The following is a 26,543-nucleotide window of genomic DNA, read 5'->3' on the forward strand; positions in this document are numbered from 1 at the left end:
CAGTGGAAGAAGAAATCACAAAGAGCAAGGGGATGACAAAAGAGAAATAGACCGTCAAAGCTCAGGACTTCCCTGCTGGTTCAGTGGCTAAGACTCTGCACTCCCAATGCAACGTTCAGTTCCTGGTCAGGGAACTAGATCCCACATCCCACAACTAAGGTCTTGCATGTCACAACTAAAGATCCCGCATGCCTCAACTAAGACACGGCACAGCCAAATACATAAGTAAATAAAAATGAATGTCAAAAAACACCAAATTAAAAAAAAAAAAGACAGTCAAAGGTCAACAATCAAACTATCACTACTATCAAAGTTCCTTCCAAAACAAACCAAAAAACCCAAATCTTTCTTAGATGATTGACAGGAGGGAATGGTTTGTCTTCTGATGCCTGACAGCATTCTAGACTAGGTGTATGTCGAGTCTGCTGGATTTTCTTTGGGTAAATATTATGAAAAATAGAAAGCAGACAATCTGAAAATTGAAAGAAAAATAAAACATCCCTTTTTACTGAAAGATTATACAGTGTCTATTTCTTAGCACTGGTCAATTGGGTACAAAGTACTTATAAGGGTATACTACTATACTTGTTTTTATACTAATTCCGGCTTTTATACCAATTCAGATACAAGTTTATTTTTTTAGTGGGTTTTGAAAAAATTAGAATTAAGACTAATTCTTTGAAACCAATTATTTCTATCAGGTGTGGCTGCTCACAAGCCCTGGTTCTTACATACAAAAAGCATTGTGAATGACTGAGTCAGTGCAGTGAATATTATTCACAATTTCTTTCCTTTCCAGCAGATGCTAGTGGTAGTGTAAATAAATTCTCTGATTAGATACAGTTTAGTGCTTCAATCTGTGGCTCAAGGGATAGACAGGACCAGAATCAATGGCAAATCACCTCTCTTCATTCTATTTCTTCACGCCTCTCAAGTTTGTAAAAATCACAATTTACATAGAAAAATGAACCCTTAAGAGAGCACACTTTCCGCTGCCAAGAGGTTTCCAGGTCTCTCTCCCCAGCATGAGAGAAGCCAGGTCTCAGAGCTCAGAGTCTCAAACATGCCACCTCTATGCTGGTGCTGCTTGAAACCTTAGGCTCCCTTCTCTGCCTGGACAATGTTTATGAACTCTTTAGGTCTCAGGGGTCATTTTGTCTAAGATGCCTGCTCTGTAATCCCAAATCTGAGTAAAGTCTGTAATTACATATTTAACCTTATGTCTCTCCTGACTGCCTATAAACTCAACTGTGCTCTCTATGCGTGGCTTCATGGTGCACTTGTAGGTGCTTAATAAGTGCGCACAAAAGGAGCAAACAGCGCCTGTAAGAAGCTCTGCACATTTGAAAAGTGAGAGGCACAAGTCATCAACTTTTTGGCAAGGTGATCAGGAAAACGTCTTTGGAAGGAAAATGTGAACGGCTGGACCAGTCACGGGAGAACCCCTAAGATCTTCCTTCTAGAGACAAGCTGCTGTGAGGAGGCTTGTCAGCCGCTGTGCCTCCAGGGAGACCGGTCGTGTTAGGATGTTCTAGTCAGTGACCACATCAGGTAAGGTGGGGTCACTCCTGCACATAGAGGACTCTTCTTACAGGCAGCCTTATCTTTGGGGTTCTCCGAGGGCCCGGCCGAAACTTCCTCAGAGATGCTTTCAGCCAGTCCTCCTAGCTTCCCTCTCTTTGGAGGTGTCAGACCTATGTTGGGGTTCTAATGCTCTCCCCCACCCACTCCCGCTCCGTCTCCTCTTTATCCTTTCCAGGCAGTCACTTCCTACCAAAACATGGCCTGCCCTTGAAATCAATCTTGGCATCTGCTTCACGGGGGACACTAGTGGCCACAGGCCAGTGGTTAGCTAATGGAACCAGATTCCTCATTGCTATTTCAGCTGGAGGAATAGGTAAGATTTTTCCTATTAAAAAAAAAAATTCACTTAACGAGAACTTAACATTCTAAGATTAAGACTCCAAGAGCTGAGGAAATAAAAGACAATGGTGAACTGGAATAGAAATCCGTATTGATTTCTTCTTTGTGCATGTCTCTATCATCGTTCCCAAGCCAGACACTCTGTGAAGGGCACGATTATTTATGTCTCATCACATTAACAGAGCATTCAAATCCCTCACAGGACCTTCAACTCAAAACACTTCTAGTTCCAAGAGAAGCTTTTTTACTTTTTTAAAAAAAGCAATTTCAGATGTTTCTTCTCTTTTGAAAGAATGACAGAAGTGATGGGAGTTATCAAAACGTGAGTCAGCCACACCCAGGAACAGAGGGCAAAATCCAAGTTTCCAAGATATTATCCTACTTCTTTTTCTTCCCAATGAAAGCAAAGTCTATGCAGCCTTTAGTTCCTCCTCTTCTTTTTCCAATTTTATATTTTGATGTTTTTCACCTATTTGCATCTTTACTTGAGTCACTCTTTTGGCTAACATTCCTGAGGATGTTAAATACACATGGGCTCTGCTCCCATGAAGCTTAACACTTTAGGAGATAATACAGGGTAAATGGGCTTCCCTGGGGCTCAGTGCCACCTCCTGCCAATGCAGGAGGTACAAGAGATGATGGTTCGACCTCTGGGTGAAGAAGATGCCCTGGAGGAGGGCATGGCAACCCACTCCAGTATTCTTGCCTGGGAAATCCCACGGACAGAGGAGCCTGGGGGCTTACACTTCAGGGTTGCCAAGAGTTGGACACAACTGAGCGACTGAGCACATTCACACAGGAGTAAATAAACAACGTTAATTCAGATACCTTTAAGAGCTTCAAAGAAAGATACCTAAGATGAGATGACAAGGAATGATGGGAGTAGGGAGCCAGTGGGGAGTTGGGTAGGATACAGAGAGAATTGTCTGAGGAAGCAAGATCTGAACCAAGACCTGAAATAATTAGAGGAAGACACCTGGGCTCTGAGTTGAACTTATCTGGCAGAGGAAACAAACAGCAGATGCAAAGACTGGAAGGGGTGACAGTCTGGGCAGGCTAGGGGGAGGGGGTGGTATTCACCTCCTCCTGGGTCCCTGAGGGCTGGCCTGTCTCTGTCTTTACCAGTGCATCAGTCCAGCGATTAGACTGAGTGGGCATGCAACACTTCTGCGGAATAAACAAGTGAAATTACTCAGAGGGGCTCAAGAGGCAGCTGTTGATCCAGCTAGGAAGTGGCAAAGCCGAGATCCCCACCAAGGCCGGTCCGGCTCCAAAGCCCACACTCTCCCCCCACCACAAGGCCCTGATGAGACCTGTGCTGGAACATGAAAGGCATCCTCTCCCAGAATGGCTGGGACTCCCTCCCGGGCTAGGTCCCTCCGTTCGCAGAAGTGACTTTGCGGTTCCTCACCTCAGCTTGGCACACGTGTGGGTGCCCTTTGTGGTATATGTTACTTAACATAATCAGGATAAAAGCCAGACATTAGAAACCTTGATCCGAGTTCCACAACTGGGCATGATGAATAATTCAAGGAAGCCCTAGAGCTACGCCAGCCACGTGTGCCCAAACCAAGAGCAGACTTTGACCAGAAGACTAAAGCTGAACCAAACATACTCACAAATAGGAATGCTCAAGCCTTCCTGTCAAATATCAATGATTAATAAACAGATTTGGGGAAGAATAGGTATATGTATATGTACGGCTGAGTCCTTTATCTGTTCACTTGAAACTATCACAGCATTGTTAATCGGCTGTACCCCAATACAAAAAGTTAAAAAAAAAAAAAAAGAGCATTTCCAGATTTTAAGAGACAAAAGAAACACATTCCCTTGTGTGTCAAAGAAGAAATCTGTCCACTCCTCCAGGGGATAATGACTTCTGAGTTACACTGACATGAATGCTGAGTTCTAAAACTTTAAAAAAAAAAGGAAGAAGAAGAAGTGAACTTCCTTTGCAGCTCTTTTTCGCAGGTCTCCTCTGACTTTTAAATTAGGAGGCAGAGTTGAAACCACATCGTGGGCATCCCTGCCAGAAGAAGTACCACATCCCTACACATAACAGCCTCTTAGAGGGTAATTGTGGAGAATGACAAAGGATAACACGATCATGCCAGCCTGCAGCTCTTGAACCAAAGGATCACAATGCAGTGCGTTTGCTGAGATCTGGGGACTTGGGGGCTAAACGAAGCCTACTGCTTCTCTCCAACATATGGAATCTCCTTCACTGATCATGGTGGAACCAGTGACAGGTGACACAGACCCATTCAAGAGCCACAGCTGATGGAGCACTTCCTCTTAGGCTGAAGAAGAGGTCCCTGTTTCAGAGATTCTAGAGTTCTTTGTGGGGTGACTGCATTATAACAACAAGAGCCAGGGGGAAGGAAGGCCTGTCCATCATTCAGTATATTGGAACCCCCCAAACTCATCATCTACACAATGGGCTGGAATTTCAAGAAGCTGTTTCATCAATGGAGATTTCTAGGGTATCCTTTGAGAAATAGCTCAGAGAACACAGCATGCTGCCCATGACACCAACATCCTGTGAATTTTTGAAACTGTTCAGAGTACAATGCAAATCTCCTCCTATACTGCTATCAATGTCAAGTCTCAAGGGGCAGACAGCCTAAGAGTTGGCAAAAGTGTTTTGCTCCCTAAGGGAACTGTCCATACCACCTACTTCCCAATTTTGTGTGAGGAGATTTCTTCAGAAATGGAGAAGCATTGGAAATTTCCTACAGTGAAGACCTCAATGGGGTGTTTTCAACTCATCCTACTTTTCTACATTTACTAGGTTTATTCTTGTTACCTGCTGTACGATTGAACAGTTCTAAGAGCAGAAGAATTAATCCCAAATCCTACTTGCTTCCACTGAACACTGAAAACTGGTTTTGTTTCCCTGAGAGAAAGCAGGTCAGATGTTTGTTAAGCTCGGCAGAGTTGGCTAATGTGGAGAGACACCCTCCCAGAAAGGTGTGAAGATGTTTTATCACAGCCATAGAGGTGAAGGGGAGATTTATTATGGTTACTAATGCTACTTCTGTCAATGTCTTTGGAATTCTAATTAGATTATTAAAACTTTGCAAATCATTACATTAGTTCTCGACTCCACACCTCCCCGTGACAGGATACTTTTGAAATTAGATGATCCTGATGTCATAGGTAATGATGCATCGCCAATAATAAAGTTGCAGGGAAATTCCTCCAATAAAAAAAGGTTGGGTAAGACAGAACCCATCTATCTTACTTTCTCTCCCAGTTTTATGCTTGAGGATAAGACATGTCTACTGCACAGAACACGGCCCAGCATTTTCCATTCCAGTAGCTGATGGTACTTGTTCACACGCAGCAAAGTTTAATGACTTGTCAGGGTTACTTAAACTTATTCCCCCAAATCTCAGAGGCAAATCAAGAAATTCATAAATGAAAAGTTACTTGAAAAGGGAATCAATTTAGGATAGCTATGAGGCAGGTGGCAGGTTCAGTGTGTATGAATGGTACCTCTTAAGAGGTTCTGATTTATAACATATGCATTCTGAGTGGTACCTGAAGAGAAACAAATGGCTTACTGTTAACCCAGATCCATTTGCAGGTAATAAATGGGTGTGCTCTTTACCCATCAAATAATGGCTCTCATGCCCTTCACCATCAGGGCATGAGGAATGGGTGTCACGCTCCGTCCTCTGCAAGATAACCCGCTCCTTCAGGTGGAGACCTTAGCCCTCCCCACCCCAGCCAAAGGGAAGTGTTCGCAGCTGCCTTACCGTGATGGACGACGCCCTTCAACCCATGGATAATAGGATCCAGTGCGGAATTGTCCCGTGGACTGACCTATATGTAAAGGAAACACGATTGGTTAAATCTGTTCTGGCATCAGACACAAGGGTCTCAATTTAATCTTCTAAAGAGAAGGGGGGGGATGCTATCGAGCAAGCTGCCTGGGTCTCACATACACCATGCCTCTCACCAAACACAGGAGATTTATGACATCATAAAATCAAGTGAGGAGGGCTAAATCAAAAGAGAGAAACTTCTCAGAATACATCAGAACAGGAGAGAAACACTGTTGTCCCAGCAAGATCTTAAAAAGCAAGCTGACTTTCCCCTTGCTTTGTTTTATTAAAAGTAGACCCCAACTGGCTAAAAATTCATTGAAAGTCATCAGAGAGCAATCCATCATTGACCGAATATTTCAATACCTTTTTGTGATTTTTTTTTCTCTTCTTTTTTGAAAATGGATTTGTTCCCTGCCAGCCTTCTCTCCTTTTTAAGGATCCCAGTCCCATGTGCCTTAACTTATACTCAAAGAGGCATTTCTGAGTCACTCAGGCAGCGGAAACAGTGAGGAAAGGAGCTCAAAGAGACAATGTCTCCAACCTTGATTCCCCCCTAGAGCTTACTTTTTTTACCTTTTTTTTTCTTTCTTTCTTTTTTAAATTTTGGCCATGTTGCACAGTTTGCCGGATATTTCAGTTCCCAGACCAGGGACTAAATGCAGGCCACAGCACTGGAAGCGCCAATCCTAACCATTAAACCACCAGGGAACACCCCTTCTCCTCCTCCTGGAGTTTTTAATCCCCTCAAATGTCAAGCTTCTTTGATCCTGACTCACATACTTTCCCCTTCACTTCTGATACTGCTCAGTATAACTCTCAATCTTCTCTTTTCCAGAAGATTAAAATTTAACCAGCACGTTATAATTTTGGTTTTTAAGTTCTTTTTTTGAGACACATATTGAAATAGCAACAAATGAAATGATTTTTGCTTCCAAAGAATTCAGCAATGGGTAGCAGGGGAAGCGAGCAGGGCACACACGAATTAGGACTGGCCATTAATCACATTTAGGATCTTAGGGCATGAGAATCAGAAGGGCCATGATATGATTTTCTCTGCTTTTGTGTATACTGAACTTCTTCCAACTGAGTTTCTCCAAATCCAAGACCAGTGTATCTCCTGAAACTTCTTTTTGTCTCAGGGATGTTATTTACATTTAAGCCACTTCTAATATAATGAAGTTGAGATATTGATGAACCTTTCAGCATGTAGCAAGATCCAACTTGATGTTTCCTGATTAGTCCAGGGGAATCCGGGGCCACCGTAGGTTAAATTTTAAGGTAACTGAAAAAATGAGCGCACCTCTTCCTCCCTTGCAAGTCTGGTTGCCAATCCTAGTTTGCTCTCTAATAAGAAGTCATACTTCGCAATGCCTTTCTCTCTTCCACCTCAGCAGTGGTTCAACTGGAGGCATTTTTACCTATCCCCCACTCGCCATCCCCACCCAGGGGACATGTAGTCATGTCTGCAGACACTGTTGGTTGTTAATGAGTAAGGGTAGCGGGGGTGGGGCTCTGAGCATCAAGGGGGCAGAGGCAGGGCTGCTGCTCAACATCCAATAACACTCAGAAAAATGCAAGGAATTAACTAGCCCATGATTCCAACCACGCATTAAGTTGAGACAGAAACACAGAATGGATGCTCTGAGTTAACAGTGATTACATATTAATGTCTGGAGCCCTGAGTTATGACTAAATTCAAACACAGTTGTCACTGTGTATGGGGTTATGTTTATAGACTAATAAAATGAGGTGGAATTTGGCACTACATCAAAAAGACTACAAGTATTAAAAAAAAAGGGATCACTGTATCAGAGCACAATGGTAGAAATCCAGAAGCTGTCATGAGTGTACCTCCAAAACAGCCTGAGGGGAAGCTCAAACCAGGGGTTTAATACACTGGTTGTAGATCAAAACATTCCTAAAAGGCAAACATCCACAGAACACCACACAATGGGAAAAAAAAAAAATCATATTTGCACCACAGCATAGACTAATCAAAAATCTTAAAACTTAACCAAAATGGAAATACAATTCAAGAATGCAAGATATGAGTCTATCAGTGAATGGCCGAACTTTAAGAGTGATAGAATAAAGCAAGACTCCAGACAAACACCCCGTATCAGATTGAAGTTAGAGACAAAAACATGGTCCCCCTTCTCCCTTGTCCAGATTCAGGCTGCTGAACATGTTAATGCCAGTTCAACTACTTAAAGTTATTCTAACGTATGTGGGAAATGGCAAATGGCCACCAACTCCTGACTTCCCTGTCACACACACTGGAAAGGTAATTTTCTACTCCTCTCGTCAAGAGTGCAGGTCAATTTCTCTACTCTTTGAAACTGGGCATGACCACATTTGCTTTGGCCAAAAAGACATTACCAGACACGATGCAGAGAAAGGCTTATACCGGCTGTCAGGTGCAAGGGTTTATACTGTCTTGTTAATCTTTGAAATCTGGAAACCACCAGGTGAGGAATGCCAGGCTAGCCATAAGAGAGGACAAGAGACCACAGGAGTGGACACACGCAGTCTCAGCTGAAGCCATCCTAGACCGAGGCCAATGACCAGACAGGAGAGTAAGTCTATTTGAGACCATCCAGCCTTAGAAGGACCAACTGCAGTCTGCAAAGACCAGCCAAGTTGGCCTTGACCAGAAGCACCAATGAGCTAATTGGGATCATTTACTAAAGAGCAGCATTTACCTCAGTTTCATGACTGTGTACAGAGGTGGAAGATGGGGGACAGGCTGTAATATCAACCATTTTCTTTCTTTTTTTTAACCATTTTCTTAATTAATACACTTTGCTTATTTATGGCTTGTCTGGATGGTTTCTCAATGAGATCTCACATCACAAGACACAACATTTACAATCAACTTGATCAACTCATGTGCTTCTACAAAATGGTGTTACCCCTCTTCCACTGTGGCAACATTTAACAGATACTCTGATTTTTCTTTCCTATTTTTTTGGCCACACCCTGCAGAATGTGGGATCTTGGTGCCCTAACCATAGATGGACCCTGTGCCCTCTGCACTGGAAGCATGGGGTCTTAACCACTGGACCACCAAAAAGTCCCCTGGATACTCTGATTTTTGATCCCAATAATAGGGGTATGTTCTGTAATGAGGGGAACTCTTTAATGCATTTAGGCTTATCAGATGATGTGAAAGTTCAAAGAAAGTGTTCTAATTCCTTGTGACTTACATCCACCAATAATGTTGTAGCCCATGAAAAAAAAAATTACCTGGCACCCTAATTCGCCTTCAATTTCTGGTTGCTTCTGACTCTACTATCTCTGTCTTTGATTACTCAAGACTGGTCTCATTCAGGCTCAAGAGCCAGACCATAGGTTCTAAGCAATCCCCAAAATGAAAAGTCTTCTACAATGTCCATTTACCTACACAGCCTCTATTGCTGGTTTATATGGTTGAGGTTTAGAAGACAGACAGAAAGAGGGAGAAAAAGGAAGATTACTGGCTGGTCAAAATAACTTACTGATAATACAGAACCTACTTTCCAGTTCATGTCTTGGATTTAAAAATCGGGATTAGAATCCTAAGAGCAGATTAATAAGTGGGCTTGTTCCAGGAAGGCATAAGACTAACTGAAATAATCTCTTCCACTCACTGCTTCAAGCAATGTGCCACTTAAAAAAACCTCAGAGACATGAGCTAAGCAATTTGGGCAGCTCTGAAATATGCCTACAGAGAAGGTGTACAAGGTGACTTCTGATCTCTGCCCAGGATAGAGGAGGCCAAGGGATGGGAGAAGATGGAAATCTTAGAGCTTCAGTGCCTTCATCTGTGACATGGTGATACAATCTCATGGTTTTTCTTTTTATGATAAATCTAATTTTTTAAAATTTTATCTATGTATTTGGTTGCACCAGGTCTTAGCTGTGGCAGGCAGGATCTTTAACTTGTGACCTGTGGGATCTAGTTTCTTGATCAGGAATCGAACCAGGCCTCCTGATTAGGAGCTCAGAGTCTTAGCCACCAGATCACCAGGGAAATCCCCAATCTCATCAAGTTATGAGAAAGCAATGTATGAAGCTTGGGGTATAACGCTGAGTCCAAATGCAACATTCCATATGGGCTGCATAGGACTGGGTAACAACCTGACCCAAACACTCAAATGTAAATGAAGGTCAAACACTAGCCATCTTATCCCTGAGACTTCTTAATGCACTTGGATCTAAAAGCAATAATACCTCCTTGAGTTCAATTTTCAAAAGATGCAAATTTATTTGACATCCACTCCATTTTGTAATATGCCGCTCCCGCTAAAACCACACGAGTAGTTTTTCTGGCTTTTGAAATTTGCTTCCTTCCACTTTAGAGTCAAAGAAGTTATGTGGTAATATGGAGAAGGCAGCAATTGCACAAATGAGCCTAGGATGGACGAGGAGAAATGGACACTGCTTTCCCTGAGAGCAGTCCTTTGCTGCTCTCGTTGCAAAATGCAGCTTCGGGCACTCCCAGTTTGGAGCAGCTTTCATGGCTGCTTTGAGTCATCTTCAAAAGGACAGCAGGCGGACGCAACAGAGGGCTCTGAATTAAAGCTTTTAAGTTATACCTTTGGATATAACCAGAAGACAAAGGGATATCAGCAATCCAGGAAACCATGACATGTAGGTTTGGGCAAAAGGGCAAATTTACATTAACACGGATGACGCCTAAACTTCGTAAAATTTTCTTTCTAAATTACAGCTGTAAGGATTCAGCCAGCTGTCAATTAAGTAACCAAGTTACTGATAATCTCCAGAGATGTCTCTCTATAATCTAGGCTCTACAGGCAGACATGCATTTATCCCTGCTGGAAGCAAAAGGACATGGAAGTAGAGAGGCCCTGCCAGAGAGCGTGTGTCTGCATTCGGGGACGAGCTGCCATTTACTTTTTCCATCCACTGTGCCATGCGGCCCTTGACTTGGATCCTAATAATCTTCAATCTATCAAGTCCTGGCCATCTGCTGAATAGGATGGCCAAGACAACCTAGCTGCCTTGAATCCGACATCGCCAGCTGCTCCGTTAGTCCTATAAACGTCATATCCAGCCAATACCCTCATGTGGGAAAAAGGATTTATGCCTGCTGAGGGCGAATGGCTACACCATTAACCACAGCTATGGGGGAAAGTGACAAACAGCAGGCCCAGAGGCTCTGCATGTCCTTCCTGAATTGCAGCAATGATGATCCATCCACAATGATGGTTAGCAGGTAACTGTGAATTCGGAAGCTAAAATGTTTATCAAGAAAAGGTTAGGCATTTCTTAGGAGATCAGATTTCAGATCTGATTCTTCTCTTCACCCACAGCTATCACTTAAAGAGCCACATAGCAAGGATGCTGCAGCTTCTTCCATTTTGACTCCAGCACCTTGGGTACCACGCACCAGAGTTCAAGTTGTTCTCAAGACATTCCTGACAAAAAACATTTATAACTTGGCTATTTTTACAAAACTGCATTCCAAGTTAAGCCTTATCCAGAGACAGAGCACCGACCACATTCTTTTATTAATAAAGAGTTGTATCCAACTCTTTTGCAACCCCATGAACTGCAGCCCACCCGGCTCCTCTGTCCATGGGATAATCCAGGCAAGAATACTAGAGTGGGTTGCCATTCCCTTTTCCAGGGAATCTGACCGACCCAGGGATCGAACCCGGGTCTCTGACATTGCAGGCAGGTTCTTGACCATCTGAGCCAATAGGGAAGCCATTAATAAATTAAATGCCTGTCAATAATTTCAGAATATATCCACGTTCAAGAAGATAAGAGCATAAAACTACCAACACTGTTGAAACAATGATCTATATTGAACTATACTGATCTATGTAACACTGATCTATATTGAAAACATCACTGTTGGCTTGACTCTCCTTTTTAATACTCACAAATATGACTTTTCTTCTTGCACACCCTATACTCTCAGTTTCTAAGGTAGAAATTTCTTTTTCCCTTTTGACATCACAATAACATTTTCTACTCTCTCTGATTCTCTCTGGACTGTCACTGATGCAGTGGGATTGCAAAAAGTGGAATCAGAGGTATTCAAGTGCCTTTGGCACCCCACACTGCCATAGAATAAAGTCAAGGAGAAAACAGAGACACAACCCAGAAGGAGTCATGGCTGATGAAGAAGAGCTCTGAAAGGCTGCAGGACTTCTGAAATGAATGATTTTAGTCTCCTGATCAAGCAGTGGCAAGTAACCAAGTAAGAATTCCTGAGCAGGAGGCTTGGATTAACTTCAAATCAAAAATTTCCAGATTCATAGTTAAGCCTAATCTAATAGATATGCAAAACATCACAGAGGTGTCTCACCAGAGAAGGAAGACTTCCTGTCAGAGGGAAAGGTCACGGCCCCGTATCATCATCTATTTTCCAGCACTTGACAGGACACACTCCTGGGACTGGTTTCCATCAGCAGATGAGAAAATTCCTAACTCCTCAGCCACGGGAAGGGATTAATATGAAAAAGCAACACAATTATAAATGCTAATAAAATTCACCCTCCTCACTTCCAGTGGCCCTTGAGCATGGACACGGGCTTACTTCCTGTTAATTCATAATATTCATGGAGACTAGTCAATTCACAACTTCTTCATCTCCAGAGAATTGAGGTGCATGGCCAGAGAAGGCTACAGATGAAATAAATTTAAAGTTCTTGGTCTGCTTAAACTGACCACTCTCTATCCCTCTGTTCCCACCTCCCAGCTCACCAGAGGGTTGACCACTTAATTGTCAGACTTGGCTTGGAGGACTCTATTACCGGAAAAGCCAACCCGGCAGGGTGACAGGGAGGCCCAGGAGCGAATCTGCATGACTGCAGATCTTGCCAGCAGCAAGCATGCCTACTGTCAATATAGGCGATTTCTCATTTTCATGAGAATCCAACTGCCCTGGGCTCGGTCTGCAGTGCCATTTCCTCTAGCTGTGGACTCACTCAACACTCGGTTTCAAAGCCAAAGCAGCAGAAAGGGAAGGAGTGGGCAGACAGGGGCACCTGGCAAATGGGATTTCCACAGGGGCCCACATGGTGATTTTTGTCCTTCTTTGTCTTTTTAATGCATTGTGTTTCAGAGCCAAGAAGATAGTGGGGGTGGTGGGGGTGGGGGGTGTCCCTGAGCCTGCCTGTCCTACCCCTGCCAGTCTTCTCAATGTAAAGGCTGCTATTGTACTGGGAAGAAGCAAAAGAGAAATTCCAAGCCAGCAAATTGTGACCCAGAGTCTTAAGCTACTGTTTCACACAGATGTTCTCATGACCTTTGAAATTAAACAAACAAACAAAAAAAAAAAAATTGAGAAGCCTGGGGCAAGAGAAGCTTATTTCAGGTTCAGTGCCTTGCCTGCAAGTTTCTCTTGATTTGGTATCACAATGTTGGACAATGTTGACTTTCTCTTGCTCATAATCCTGCCATGCACTGAAGAGCTCCAACAATATGAGAGGCCTGGGGAGAAAGCAGAGCCGACTGTTTCCACATGTAGCAAGTGACTTCAACTAAAACACATTAAATGTGAACTCTCACCCTTGGTTTTCCATTCCCTTGAAGCAAAAAGCTGCTCAGGGCAGTCCATTTACAAAAGACTCAGAACCCAGGAAGCAGGATGTGGGGACTGTTTTAAATCCCCACCATGTATGCAGCAAGAAAAACATGAGGAGGCAAAGCATATGACCCTTTCCTTGAAGAGATTCCTCCTTAGGAATAGGTCAGGTCATCATTTTGGATAAACTTTAAGTCCCAGTAACCAAAGATCCGAATGGCATTATGAAGGATGGGGGAAGACTATATAAATACCACATTGGTATCATATATAAATTATTAAAACAAACCTTGCTCATCTTATAGTTACATATGTGATGGCAGGGCGGGGGAGAGGGGAAATGACAGGATCTCTTTAGCTCAAATCATCAGAACCCACCTCTTACGATCATTTACTCAACACACACGCATTGAGTGCCTGTTGTATGCTGTGACAGGCTGACTCATAACGAATCTCCCAATGATCCCCACTCTAGGTACTCAGACCCTAGAAGTCTCCACTCTCTGAGGCCAGGCTGATCTAGTGGCCTACAGGAAGTCCCCTATATATACAAGCTAGTTTTGTTCCGAGAGTGTGTTTTCAAATCCAATTTGTTCGTAAGTCCAACAAAGTTAGCCTAGGTACCCAACTAACACCATCAGCTATATAGTACTGAACTGTAATAGTTTTATAATACTTTACGAACAATACATAACAAACACAAAAGTAAAGAAAACATCTTTAATCTTACAGTTGTAGTTGCTGTGTAGTGGGCTAAGTCGTGTTTGACTCTTTGTGACCCCATGGATGGTCTCCTATCAGGCTCCTCTATCCATGAGATCCTTCAGGTAAGAATAGAAGAGTAGGTTGCCATTTCCTTCTCCAGAGCATCTTCCCAACCCCAGGATCGAACCTGCATCTCCTACATTAGCAGGCAGATTCTTTGCCACTGAACCACCAGGGAAGCCTCAATCTTACAATACCTTGAAAATTACAACACTACAGTATGTCAGCTGGCAGACAGTGGGATGTTTGCATCTTTGAACATTGTAGGGGTCTTACTGTATTTTACAACAGTAGAATGAGGCAAAAGCAAAGGGAAGTCACTTCTGTGATCAGGCAACAGGGGATTCTAACCTCCATCTTGCTAGCAGACTGTCACCAGGCCCTACTCTGCTGTGAAGAACACAACCATGCTGGAGGGGCAGGTGTGGCAAGCAACGGCAGGAAACTGCGGTCCTCAGGAAAACAGCCCTGGAAGAACCGAATTCCGCCAACAACCCGAGTGAGGATGGAATGGATCCTTCCCCAGCTGAACTTTCAGATGAGACACCTGCCCGGCTGACACCCTGACTGCAGGCTTCTGAGAAACCATGAAAGCAGAAGGCTCACAGAAACTGTGAGATGGCAAATATGTGTTGGTTTAGTCTCTAAACTTCTAGTAATTTGTGATACAGCAGTAGATCCGCACATGTCAAGAACAGGGCACTGGGATACTGGACAAATCATGATGCTTATCCTTTCAGAGCTGAGAGTCTAGGTCAAACTCACATAGATGGGATGAGCGCCCAGGATTCCTTAAAGAATCCACACTTTGTCACTGTCCTCACTCTGCACCAACAATTAAAATGCAGCTCCCACCCTTCTGAGTAAACCCTTATCCCTTTCAGACCTAAGCTGCTATGTTACATCACAGCTCTAGAGTTTAAGGGGAAGCAATATGTTTAGAATCTAAGTTCTAACCAGGAAAATGTGGTAAAAAAAAAAAAACAATCAGCAATTCTTAAACAGTGTCAATAGTCATTGATAACGCATTGTGAGTGAACACTTTTCAGTACCTTTTTTTTTTTTAAACAAACATAGAAAACCAGTAAGTGGCAGCACAAAACCTAATGCCTTCTTGATGAAATCTGTTCCTGGGCAAGGGGCACAGCGAAATGCATGGGTGTGAGCAGCTGCTGTTTCTGAGTCATGGCAAGCAAGCCAAGTGCAAACTAATTACACATCCCGATGCCTTTTTTTTTTTTTCTTTTTCCTTTGGAGGGGGTATTTCTACTTTGTGCTTTGTTTGGAAGACTGAATGATTGCTCCTATAGTGTAGTCTCTGAAGATTGATTAAGTATCAATCCACTCTCCCAAGCAATACCTCAAAGGGCATTTCTTCCGAACCACATGCCCACGGGAGGGCTTCGGTGCCTGTGACTCTAAGGTGCCTGTTCCTTGTCATGGTCCTCTAAAACCAACCCCTGAACTGTTCTAGACATCCTGCTTCATCCACCAATAAACCGATGAAAACTGCTTTCAGCAGACATCGTTAAAGCTGTCAGAGTGTCTGATTAAAGAGCCTTTGCTAAACAACATTTTGGTGGGGAATACAAAAAGATTATTTAAGTGGACAAATGTCTTCGAGTTCATAAATTAAAGAAATTCCCTCTAAGTAAGTGATATCTCTCAACAAAAGCCAGCCCCATCTGAAGGAGGACACAGATGGATAGTAACTGAACAGTTCCGGCTTTGTATTTAAAATGCACCTGAGTTCAGCAGAGGATAAAATTAAACTGCAAAAAGGAAAGACAAAAATCTTTCCCAGCAGGCCTTGATTGATAGAACGTGCCATTTGTAGCAGAACAAAAGGGAAAAACAGAAAGTTTGTTTCCAGCAATCATTGCCTCACTGGGCCAACTTTCTCTCCTTTGAGAAAATAACATGACTTCCTCACGGAGCATGTAGTCTACTTATTTAAGCAACAGTACTTCAGGATTTTTGAATTCCTCCAGCATCTCAGTTGGAAAAAATGGCCCCAGTGGGGTAAGTGCAGGTAACATTTAACCAGGATGAAGCTTATTTTATACAAACAGCTGTTGACAATAGCCTGAGAATAAGTCACTCCTTAAAAACAATGCAAATAAGTCTCCTGGAGTTGAATGTCATGAACTTACCCGAAACAGCAACTTGGGTTTCTAACACTAGTGCTGTGACTAAGCAGAGTTTTGGAGACTAGGTTGGTAAACCCAGGGTTGAAACTTAACTCTTCCACGTAATAGCCTTATGCTCGTGGCGCTGGTGGTGGTGGTTTAGTCGCTAAGTCGTCCGACTCTTGTGACCCCATGGACTATAGCCTGGCAGCTCCTTTGTTCATGGGGTTCTCCAGGCAAGAATACTGGAGCAGATTGACATTTCCTTCTCCAGGGGATCTTTCCGACCCAGGAATTGAGCCCGGGTCTCCTGCATTGTAAGCAGACTCTTTACCAACTGAACTAAGTGCTTAGTCACTCAATGGGACTCATGCTCGTGGGAAAGTTAATTATCATCTCACTGTGCCTCAGTTTCCTCATGAGTAAAATAAGACTATTCCCCCATAACCTCAGAGTGTGGTTAAATTAATGTTTAGCACAATGACTAGTATGTCCAAGATTCTTTACAAAAGTAGATATAGCCTTACTTGCCCCCAAAGAGGTACCATGACCAGGCACACACAAACATACAAATAAGACTCTACTTTGGGTTGCGGACACACCAACAGTTTGGGCAGTTCCAAGCTAAATTCCCTTCTCCAGGGTATCTTCCCAACCCAGGGATCGAACCCATGTCTCCTGCATTGCAGGCGGATTCTTCAGCATCTGAGCCATCAGGGAAGCCTAAGAATACTGGAGTGGGTATCTATCCCTTCTCCAGTGTATCTTCCCAACCCAGGAATTGAACCGGAGTCTCCTGCATTGCCGGCAGATTCTTTACCAGCTGAGCTACCAGGGAAGCTGCAACCATGAAATTAAAAGACACTTGTTCCTTGGAAGAAAAGCTATGACCAACCTAGACAGCATATTAAAAAGCAGAGACATTACTTTGCCGACAACAGTCTGTGTTGTCAAAGCTATGGTTTTTCCAGTAGTCATGTATGGATGTGAGAGTTGGACTGTAAAGAAAGCTGAGCGTCAAAGAATTCATCCTTTTTAAATGTGGTGTTGAAGAAGACCCCCGAGAGTCCCTTGGACTGCAAGGAGATCCAACCAGTCCATCCTAAAGGAAATTAGTCCTGAATATTTACTGGAAGGACTGATGATGAAGCTCCAATACTTCAGCAACCTGATGTGAAGAACAGACTACCCGGAAAAGACCCTGATGCTGGGAAAGTTTGAAGGTAGGAGAAGGGGATGGCAGAGGATGAGATGGTTGGATGGCATTACCTACTCAATAGACATGAATTTGAGTAAGCTCTGGGAGTTGGTGGTGGACAGGGTAGCCTGGCATGCTGCAGTCCACGGTGTTGCAAAGAGTTGGACATGACTGAGCGACTGAACTGAAGCTAAATTCAGTCGATCATGACCCTTTCACCTTCATGTCAAAATTCCAATGCAATAAAATGGTATCTTTCAACCCAGTAGATTAATTGCCAAAACGGAATTATTTTGACTCCTCCCTTTCTTTCCATACCTATGATGATGCATCAGAAAGTCCAGAAGACTCTGTCTCCTAAACACGACTTCAGCTGGTTCACCTTTCTCCAGCTCCTCCAATCTCACTCGAGCCCAGGCCACCACCACCCTGAACCTAAACAAACACTGACTGCCTTACCTAACTGGTTTCCCTGATTTCTTTACTGCACCCTCCAGGCAGTCCTTCTCTGTACAGCAGTTACACCAATGGTTCTCCCCTGGCAGCCCACTGCTATCACTTCTAATCAGTTTTCAGAGAAGAACAGAAACAGACAACCACAGCTGTTCCGACTGACCTGAGCTGTGGTCTGGGCTTCTGGGTATTTAAAAGCTCTCTAGGTGACTCTGAGAGTCACGAGTTAGAATTATCTATTACTTATTATTATTTTTAGTTTGTCTTTTACGATCCGAGTTCTCCCAGAAGAGATCAACCTTGTGCCCTCTGCAGTGGAAGCATGGAGTCCTAACCACCGGACTGCCAGGAAATTTCCCAGAATTATCTTTTAAAAAGTAAATCCAATGACAACACAGCCCTGCTTAGAAGTTCACCAGGATCTGGGCCAAGGTCACCTATAGATTCTTATTGCAAAGTCTTAATTCTCATTCCCATGGTTCACTACAGTCCAGCTTCATTGACCTCCCTCCTCTTCTTGAAATACCCTGAATATTTCACTGCCTTCAGGCCTTTGCCCCACTGATCCTTGGTTGAGAATGTTCCTCACTCAGCTCTATGCAGGACAGTTTTCACTTTTCAGACCTTGGTTAAGTCTGATTCTATCAAGAAACCTTCCCTGAGCACCCATCCAAACTGGCCCATCCTATATATTTGTTAACCACCACTCTGCTTAGCTCCCTGCAAGCACCAATCTCTCTGCCTGTCAATACCTGAATGAAGGTCAAGGTGTAGCCCAGGTGGTCAGTGTATCAGAGCCAACCTAGGATGAAGGGTCCAAGAAATTCAAGCAGGTCAGAGGTCCTCACCCCCTCCATGTGTCACCGAGGTTTCACCTGTAACACCTGCTCTCTCATAGCACTTACTCTACTTTAATGACCTATTAAAACACCTATTTTCTAACTGTTCTCCTGACTGTCTCCCTGAGGGCAGGGCTCATACTTTCAATGACAAATTGAGATTATAATGGAATAACCACAGTTTAGGCATGCAAAAGTGTAATGGGGCTGTCATTGAGAATCTGGTCTCAGACACATCACTGTACCGCTGAGAACTTAAACTTTCTCTGAACTGTACCAGACCAATGGACACCACCAGGCCTATTCAGAACACCAGTCAGCTGCAACCTGCTGGTCTCAAGGTCTCTCCTTTAAACTATGAACCATTTCGGACCCCAGTCAATCCTTGCTTAACAAGCACCCTTACTTCTTGCCAGCTCCAGTTATAATTCTTGATTAACAACTCATGTAACTAACTATAACCTTATGATGTTTTTCTGCCTTTAAAAGCCTCATTTTCTAGCCCAATGGAACACAAGTCAAGTGTTCCATAAATCTGTGTCTCTCAGGCTACAGTCCCAGCAAACCCCAAATAAATCCCTTTCTATTTCAATCTGGTCCCTGTTTCTGAAAATTTGGTTAATGCATTCTTTAATTTGATTTTCTATTACCAGCTTCATTTTAGTGCACAGAGTAGGCACTAACAATGTCTGTTTTACGAAAAGCAAAACATGTAGTCATTGAAGAGGTGAAGAAGGGGAAAGAAAAAAGGGAGAAAGAGTTTAAAGAAAACTTTAGCCAGGGTATCTAGAGAGCTGAGACAACTCTGGGATTTCTGATTCAAGTCCTGGTTGTATGTTGGCTGTGTGACCTGAGGTTAAGTGACTTAATCAGATGTTTCACTGAGATGGGCTTTCATTTTATTTTCTTTGAAGGAGGTTTTGAAAGCTAAATCAAAAAACAAAATTCAATAGCAATGATAATAGGAGGAAGAGGAGAATTAGTAAAGGACAGCTAAAGCAAGTTTCCCGCTTTCTTTTTTAACAGATTGCAATTTACTCCTAATTAAACACGGTCTTCAGAGTCATGTTGCTTTGGTTCAAATCAAAGTGCCATCAATGACGAGATGTGACAGGGGTCAGCAAACTCCAACTGATCAGCAAACTATGGCCATTGGGACAATCCCACCATCTATGTTTGTAAATAAAGTTTTATTGTAACACAATCCTGCCCATCAGTTTACAAACTGCCCATGGCTGCTTTTGCAGTATAAGACAGCATGGAGCAGTTGGCACAGAAACTTCATGACCTGAAAAGCCAAAAACATTGACTACCTAGCGCTTTATAGAAAGTTAAAGAAGCCCAGCTTTACACAAATAAATTACTTAACCTCCCTTAAGCATCAGTTTCCTGGATCTATGAAATGGAGATACTAACAGTATTTTCTTAACAGAGCTGTGGAGACAGTCAAATGAGATAACCCACGTAAAATACTTCACACAGTGCCAAGCATATATGAACTAAATAAATTCTGAATAATAAATAAGCAATAAACTTCATCCCTTCAACCATCTAACTATACTCATTCATTAATTCACTCAGTAACTCATACATTCAACAAATACTAAGCATCTGACAAGTGCCAATGATTGAACTAGAATATATTTGAGTGTGGATATATCTATCACATGAACAAAAGCAAAAAGAAAAGAAAAGAACGAAAAATATCTATCTGCAATGTCCTCACAGCCTGGGAGGTATAAGATTCGAGTATTAGCAGTTACAGTACTAGCACTATGTCGACAAGACTTTGACTTTTGTTTTATTTGAAGAGGCACTGTATCGGGAAGCCTTTAAAAAATCTTTGGGGGAATGATTGACTGACGGATGGTTGTCACAAAAGGTTTAACTTCCAAGCAGGGAGGCTTGGTGTGGAACTGCCCCAGTTTTCTGATGTCGTAGATGAACTGTGTCTATCTGTAAACACCACATGAAAATCGCCCCAAATCTAGAGAGAGATTTTCACAGGTGGTGTGTTACTCAGATCTTGGTATCACTGCTAAAGTCATTCCAAAGGCTAAGAGTGCACTGAGAAATGCGAGGGTTGTTTTCGAAAATTAAGTCTGCAGAGTTCCACACTGTGATGTGAGGCGCAGTGCGATAATTCTGTTGGCAGAACAGCGTGGAGAATGAGCCACGGAAAGCGGTCTGTCAGTGAGCTTGCAGAGGTCCCCTTCAGGCACTCCAGCCTTCTTACAACTTCAGATAAAATCTTCAGAAAAGCTACTGCCTTCTCCAAAACAATCTAAGCCTTAGTAAATGTGTTTTTTTTTTTAAATTTTTTATTTTGTGTTGGTGTACAGCTGAATAACAATGCTGTGATAGTTTCTGGTGAACAGTGAAGGGACTCAGCCATACATACACGTGTATCCGATCTCCCCCAAACCCCACTCCTACCCATGGTGCCGCAGAACACGGAGCAGGTTCCCATGCTACACAGTAGGTCCCCGCTGGTAATCCATTTTAAATATAGCACTGTGTACATGGCCATCCCAACCGCCTTAATTATTGCTGCCCTCCTACCTCTGCTGGCAATCACAAGTGTGTTCTCTAAGTCTATGAGTCTGCTTCTGTTTTGTAAGTAAGTTCATTTGTTTCATTTCTTTTTAAGATTCCGCACGTTATAAATGTCATGGTATTTCTCCTTCTCTTTCTGATTTACTTCACTCAGTATGACAATCTCTAGTCCTTCATGTTGCTTCAAATGTAACTTTTATGATTAAAGCTGGTCCTTTTGAATTATAATTGGGTGACAAAGGTTCTCACAAAGCCAGAGTCTCAGGGTGTATGTATCCCTGCCAGGTGTCACCAGAAGGGAGAGCCTGCTTGGAGAGTTCCCTCGTGAATGCAGTATATGCGCTTCAGGATATGGGTGGAGCGATGCATAAACTGGTTCCTCTGGAACTTCAGTATTTTAAAGTTACCTCCTGTGTATAAGCTGCTCAAGGTTGTCAGATAACTGATCCGCACATAAGTTGGATGCCAGTAAGAGGTCTCATTAGGCATCGACTCTGAGATGCAGAGGTCCATAGTTTAAATCACCCTTCACAGACACTGGGGCCCTGGATGAAATATGTGCTGTGATTTACTTTTTAGGTTGATTTTTAACTGAGATGTAACACAAAATAGTAAAGTACACAAATCTTAAGTGCACAGTTGTATGGATTTTCACAGACATAGAGACACATCTCAGTCCAAACGAAGACAGATATTTCCAGTACCCCAGAGGGCTCTTTTATGACCCCCTCCCAGCAGGCAGCCCCATATTACACATGTACAATAATGGAATTATACACCAGTTTCTTGAGGGACTGACGTTGAAGTTGAAACTCCAATACTTTGGCCACCTGATGCGGAGAGCTGACTCATTTGAAAAGACCCTGATGCTGGGAAAGATTGAGGGCAGGAGGAGAAGGGGACAACAGAGGATGACATGGTTGGATGGTATTACCAACACAATGGACATGGGTTGGGTGGACTCCAGGAGTTGGTGATGGACAGGGAGGCCTGGCGTGCTGCGGTTCATGGGGTCTCAAAGAGTCGGACACGACTGAGTGACTGAACTGAACTGAACTTGTTTCACCCACTTTCACTCATCATTTTATCTGTGAGATTCACCCAAGTTCCAGGGAAGAGTAGTTTGCTCTTATTCCCTACTACAGAGAATTTAATCATATTAATGTATGATTCCTTACGTATCCAATACTCTGTTGTTTCAGTGGGCAATTATTTCTCTGTCATATAAACCATCACCAATTTCAGGCAGTTTATGGAAAGAAGGTTTTCAGTCAAGAAAGCACTTCAGGGTGGGGTATAATATTTCAGGAAAGCAGGGAGCACAGAAACGACACTGAATTTGACTTTTGTTCAAATGGTATCTAGGTCACGATTCTCAATCAGCGCCTTGACCACGGCAGTCAGGAGAGCATCACTGTCAAGCTCAGGGACTGTAACAAGAGTTGGGCAGAACTTTAGCGTTTAGGCTACCTGACTGACGTGGGCAAGTCCCTTAACCTTGAGACTCAATGCCTTCAACTTCGAAGAGAATCATCAGTAACCTCTTCTGTCATTAAAACAGATGCAATCAGGCATACTTTAAGTAAGCAACTCCAACACTGGTTATTTCTGTATAACAATAGTACAATATACACAATATACCTGGAAAAGTTGTTTTCAGTAAAACTGACAATTAAAAAATCACAGTAAGCTTATTTTTTAAAACATTTTATCATTCTTACTCTATTAATTAAAAAAAATTTTTTTTAGCCATGCTATATGGCATGTGGGACCTTAGTTTCCCAACCAGGGATCGAACCCCTTCCCCCTGCATTGGAAGCACAGAGTCTTAACCAATGGCCCTGTAGGGAAATCCCACAGTAAGCTTATTTCTGAACATCTCTCTCACTTACAGTCTCCCACTACAGGAATGTGCCTTGGAACCACCAGTACTGTGCCTGGCACAATTACACTCCATAATCTAAGGTGAAATTCTTACAGAATAAAGAGAATAATAATAAAATAATAATTTCTCTTGCTTGGGTTCAGTGAAGAGCAAGCATGAGTTTCACAGTCTTTGCTCCATCATCAATCACTTTTCACAAAGCAGTTACCCACCTGCTTATGATTCCCAGCCCTTTGAAACTCTGTTGATATTCAAAACTACAGAACAAAATCTTAGTTGAGAGTCTGTGCCAAAGATAAACATTCTTTATAATCTCCTGAGGGAAAGGAAGTTTTTTCTTTGTGATCTTTGGTCAACTGCATTAGTATTGAGATGATAAACCAAGAGGACGTTTATCTATGAATTTTAGATATTATATATACTACCTCCTAGGAAGACAGAGAGAGATAAAAAATTCTGTCTGGCTGGAAGTTAGACCACTGGGGTAAGGAATAATTGGGAGGTAGGACAATAAAGAAAGGAGACAGACAAGATGGCTGAAAAATCTGTATTTTCTTGATGACCTAAAAATCCACAAGCTTTGTGCCTCTGTACAATGGGAGCATTCAGTTCAATCCCATTTTAGCAAAGCTATCATCACTAATACTAGCCCAACTGAGTAAACTGCCATATTTATTTTGGCTTAAAAGAGTTACTTTTTATATTAACTTAGTATATTTATAGGTCAATATTTCTTTCATTTCTAATCAGAACTTTCCTACTGACTTTCTTATATAACGTAAATAGTTGAGGCATATGAAGTACATAGATACACAATTACCAAGGGGGAAGAAAGAGGTTCAATAACAGCACAACCATCTTGTGAATTAAGTTACCTCTCACTGCTGTCAGGAAAACAGATGCAATCATTTTTCCTTTAAGTAACTCACTCCAACACTGGCTATTTCTGTATAACAATAGTACAATATATACAATATACTTGGAAAATCAAATAAAAAGTGCCTCATGTTGATAACAAATCAAAAATGCGTCATGTTGATAAGAAACGCATCAAAGGAGCACGGCATGCTTATTTGAGTGTTATAATCTGGTCACACCTTTTCAAAATGAATTCTGGGCACATTCACTGACCCAGGGAATCTCCTAAGAAAAAAAAAACAAACTTGAATACATGGAGAAAAGGCAAAAAGATATGAATACAACACTTTGATGTTGTTCATTATATTGGAAACAACTAAAAAAATCCATTAAAAGCAAACTGGTTAAATGGATTATGGTACTGCATTCAGTGTAACACTATGAAGCTTAAAAAGGATAAGGAAAACATGTGTCTTCCAGCATCAAGACATGACTATGATATATTATTAGGGTAAAAAACACTTTGCAGTAGAATTTCATCCTCTTTGGGAGATGCTTGTTTACAAATGTTCTTAAAACTTTAGATGGAAGGTAGAGCAAACATCAGCAATTCTCTCTGGAGGTTGGGATCAAGGGCATACCATTTTCCCCTTCTCCTTAATGGAACCTCATGCTGCTTGAAATTTGTACAACATGATTCTAAAAAGAACTAGAAAAAAATCTGTTCACATTCTGGAAAAACACTGTATTTGAATGTTGATACATATGTAGATACCAACTTTGATAGATTTGTATATTCATCAAACTTGATATGTGCATTTTGTGATCCTGATTTGCATACATTTCAAATTTGGTGTGTTTATATCAAGTATATAAATGATAAATGAAAAACATATATGCCTATATTATGGCAAGCAAGTGTTTTGGCAAAGACAGCCCAGGGTAAGTGGTGGCAGCAGTGCTGTTTCTGTTTCCAATAGAACCAAAGTTCCATTTTGGTTCTTTCTGACCAAATGGAGTCATTCTGACACATGGTCAGGGGTTGTAAAACCAGAGCATGACTTTTGGGTGGCTGACAGCAGGTCACACGCCTGCACCACTCATCTATAATCCCCCTTTCCTCCCAGGTGGACCTGGCTGGGGCAGAAAATGCCATTACTGAAAACATCAGTGGACGAAAGCGAGCCCAGCCTCCCCCTGACCTGGGCAAGGAAAACCAAGACAATGATTTGCAGAGCATCAGATGCTGTTTGCCCAAACAGGCCAAGAGTGAAATCAGCTCTCGGAGAGGAATCGTTACTTTTCACCTATGAATTGTGATGTATGTGATTCTCTGTACTGGGATAGGGCTGGAGGTGACATGGTTTACGGTGAAAAGCAGAGAAGACCTAAACAAATGCACCCTAAACTGACCGCTGGAAGAGCCTTCAGAGCACATGGGACCAGGGTAGACATGCGATGCCAATCTGGGGGAGCAATTGCAGTGGGAGCTGCTGTTTTCTTGCCTGTTCCTCAGGGATCCCTCTTCACAGACAACAGCACCGCCCCCCACCCCCACACACAGATACACCCATCTCAGCGACACGGTAATGTATCTGGCTTAACCTGGTGACACCTACAGTCTCTGCCATTTTACCAGCAGAGCCTCTGCCAACCCAGTTCAAAATGATTTTGGTCACTGCCTCTCTCACATCCAGGAAGGATCTGCAGAGAACCACCCCCAAATACCGGCCACAATCTGTTCTTTTTCAACATAAAAAACAGTATCTACTGAAGTTACAATGTATCTCACAGTACACCTAGTGCTCTGTGGTCATTATTTCACTTTGCTCACAACAACCTTCTATGAAGAACAAATCAACACTCTCCTGTAACAGATTCAAAAACTAAGGCCTGGAGAGAAAAAGTGGTTTTGGCCAAATGTCACAGTCCACGGGGTCAACAGGAGTCGGACACAATTTAGCCACTACATCAGAACCACCAACACACACCTACTAATAGGTGGTAGAGGGGTCTTACCGGCATATCCTAAGGCATTGCCTACATTGTCGTAATTCCTCTTTCCCATATGTATGGTTTCCCTTCTAGCCCCAAGGCCATTTACCCAATCCTTCAAAGTCTTAAGGGTGGTAGGGACCATGAAAAATCTTTTTTAAAAGCCATATGAGGGGACTTCCCTGGTGGCCATTGGCTATGATTTTGTGCTCTCAATGCAGAGGGCCTGGATTCAATCCCTGCTCAGGTAACTAGATTCCATATGCCACAACTAAGAGTTCATATGCCGCAACTAAAGAGTCTGTGTGCTGTGATGAAGACTGAAGACGCTGCATGCTGCTCCTAAGTCCCCATGCAGCCAAAGAAATCAAGCAAAACCAATCAATCAATCAGCAAATATTTTCTTAAAAAGCCATATGGTACACACACACACACAAAGGTAGGTGGAAGCTTCTTTAAAGAGAGATATGCAAAAGTGGCCAAGTTCCCAAATTCACATAGGGAAAAGAAAACCTTGGTGGGACAACAGATATTTAAGAGAAAAAAAAGGGTGAGCAATATTTAAGGCA

General features: G+C 42.5%; 1 protein-coding gene across 3 annotated transcripts in view; it reads right to left on the reverse strand.

The window, feature by feature from the left end:
* PTPRG (protein tyrosine phosphatase receptor type G) overlaps positions 1-26,543 on the reverse strand; it is a 747,715-nt gene that overhangs the window by 166,887 nt on the left and 554,285 nt on the right. For all 3 annotated transcript variants that reach the window (XM_043885370.1, XM_043885371.1, XM_043885369.1), the window contains exon 6: positions 5,685-5,751. In XM_043885370.1, coding sequence (XP_043741305.1) covers positions 5,685-5,751 — 67 coding nt within the window. The remainder of the gene's footprint in view (positions 1-5,684; positions 5,752-26,543) is intronic.

This window comes from Cervus elaphus, chromosome 24, assembly GCF_910594005.1.
Source record: "Cervus elaphus chromosome 24, mCerEla1.1, whole genome shotgun sequence".
In the NCBI taxonomy this organism is placed as follows: Eukaryota; Metazoa; Chordata; class Mammalia; order Artiodactyla; family Cervidae; genus Cervus; species Cervus elaphus.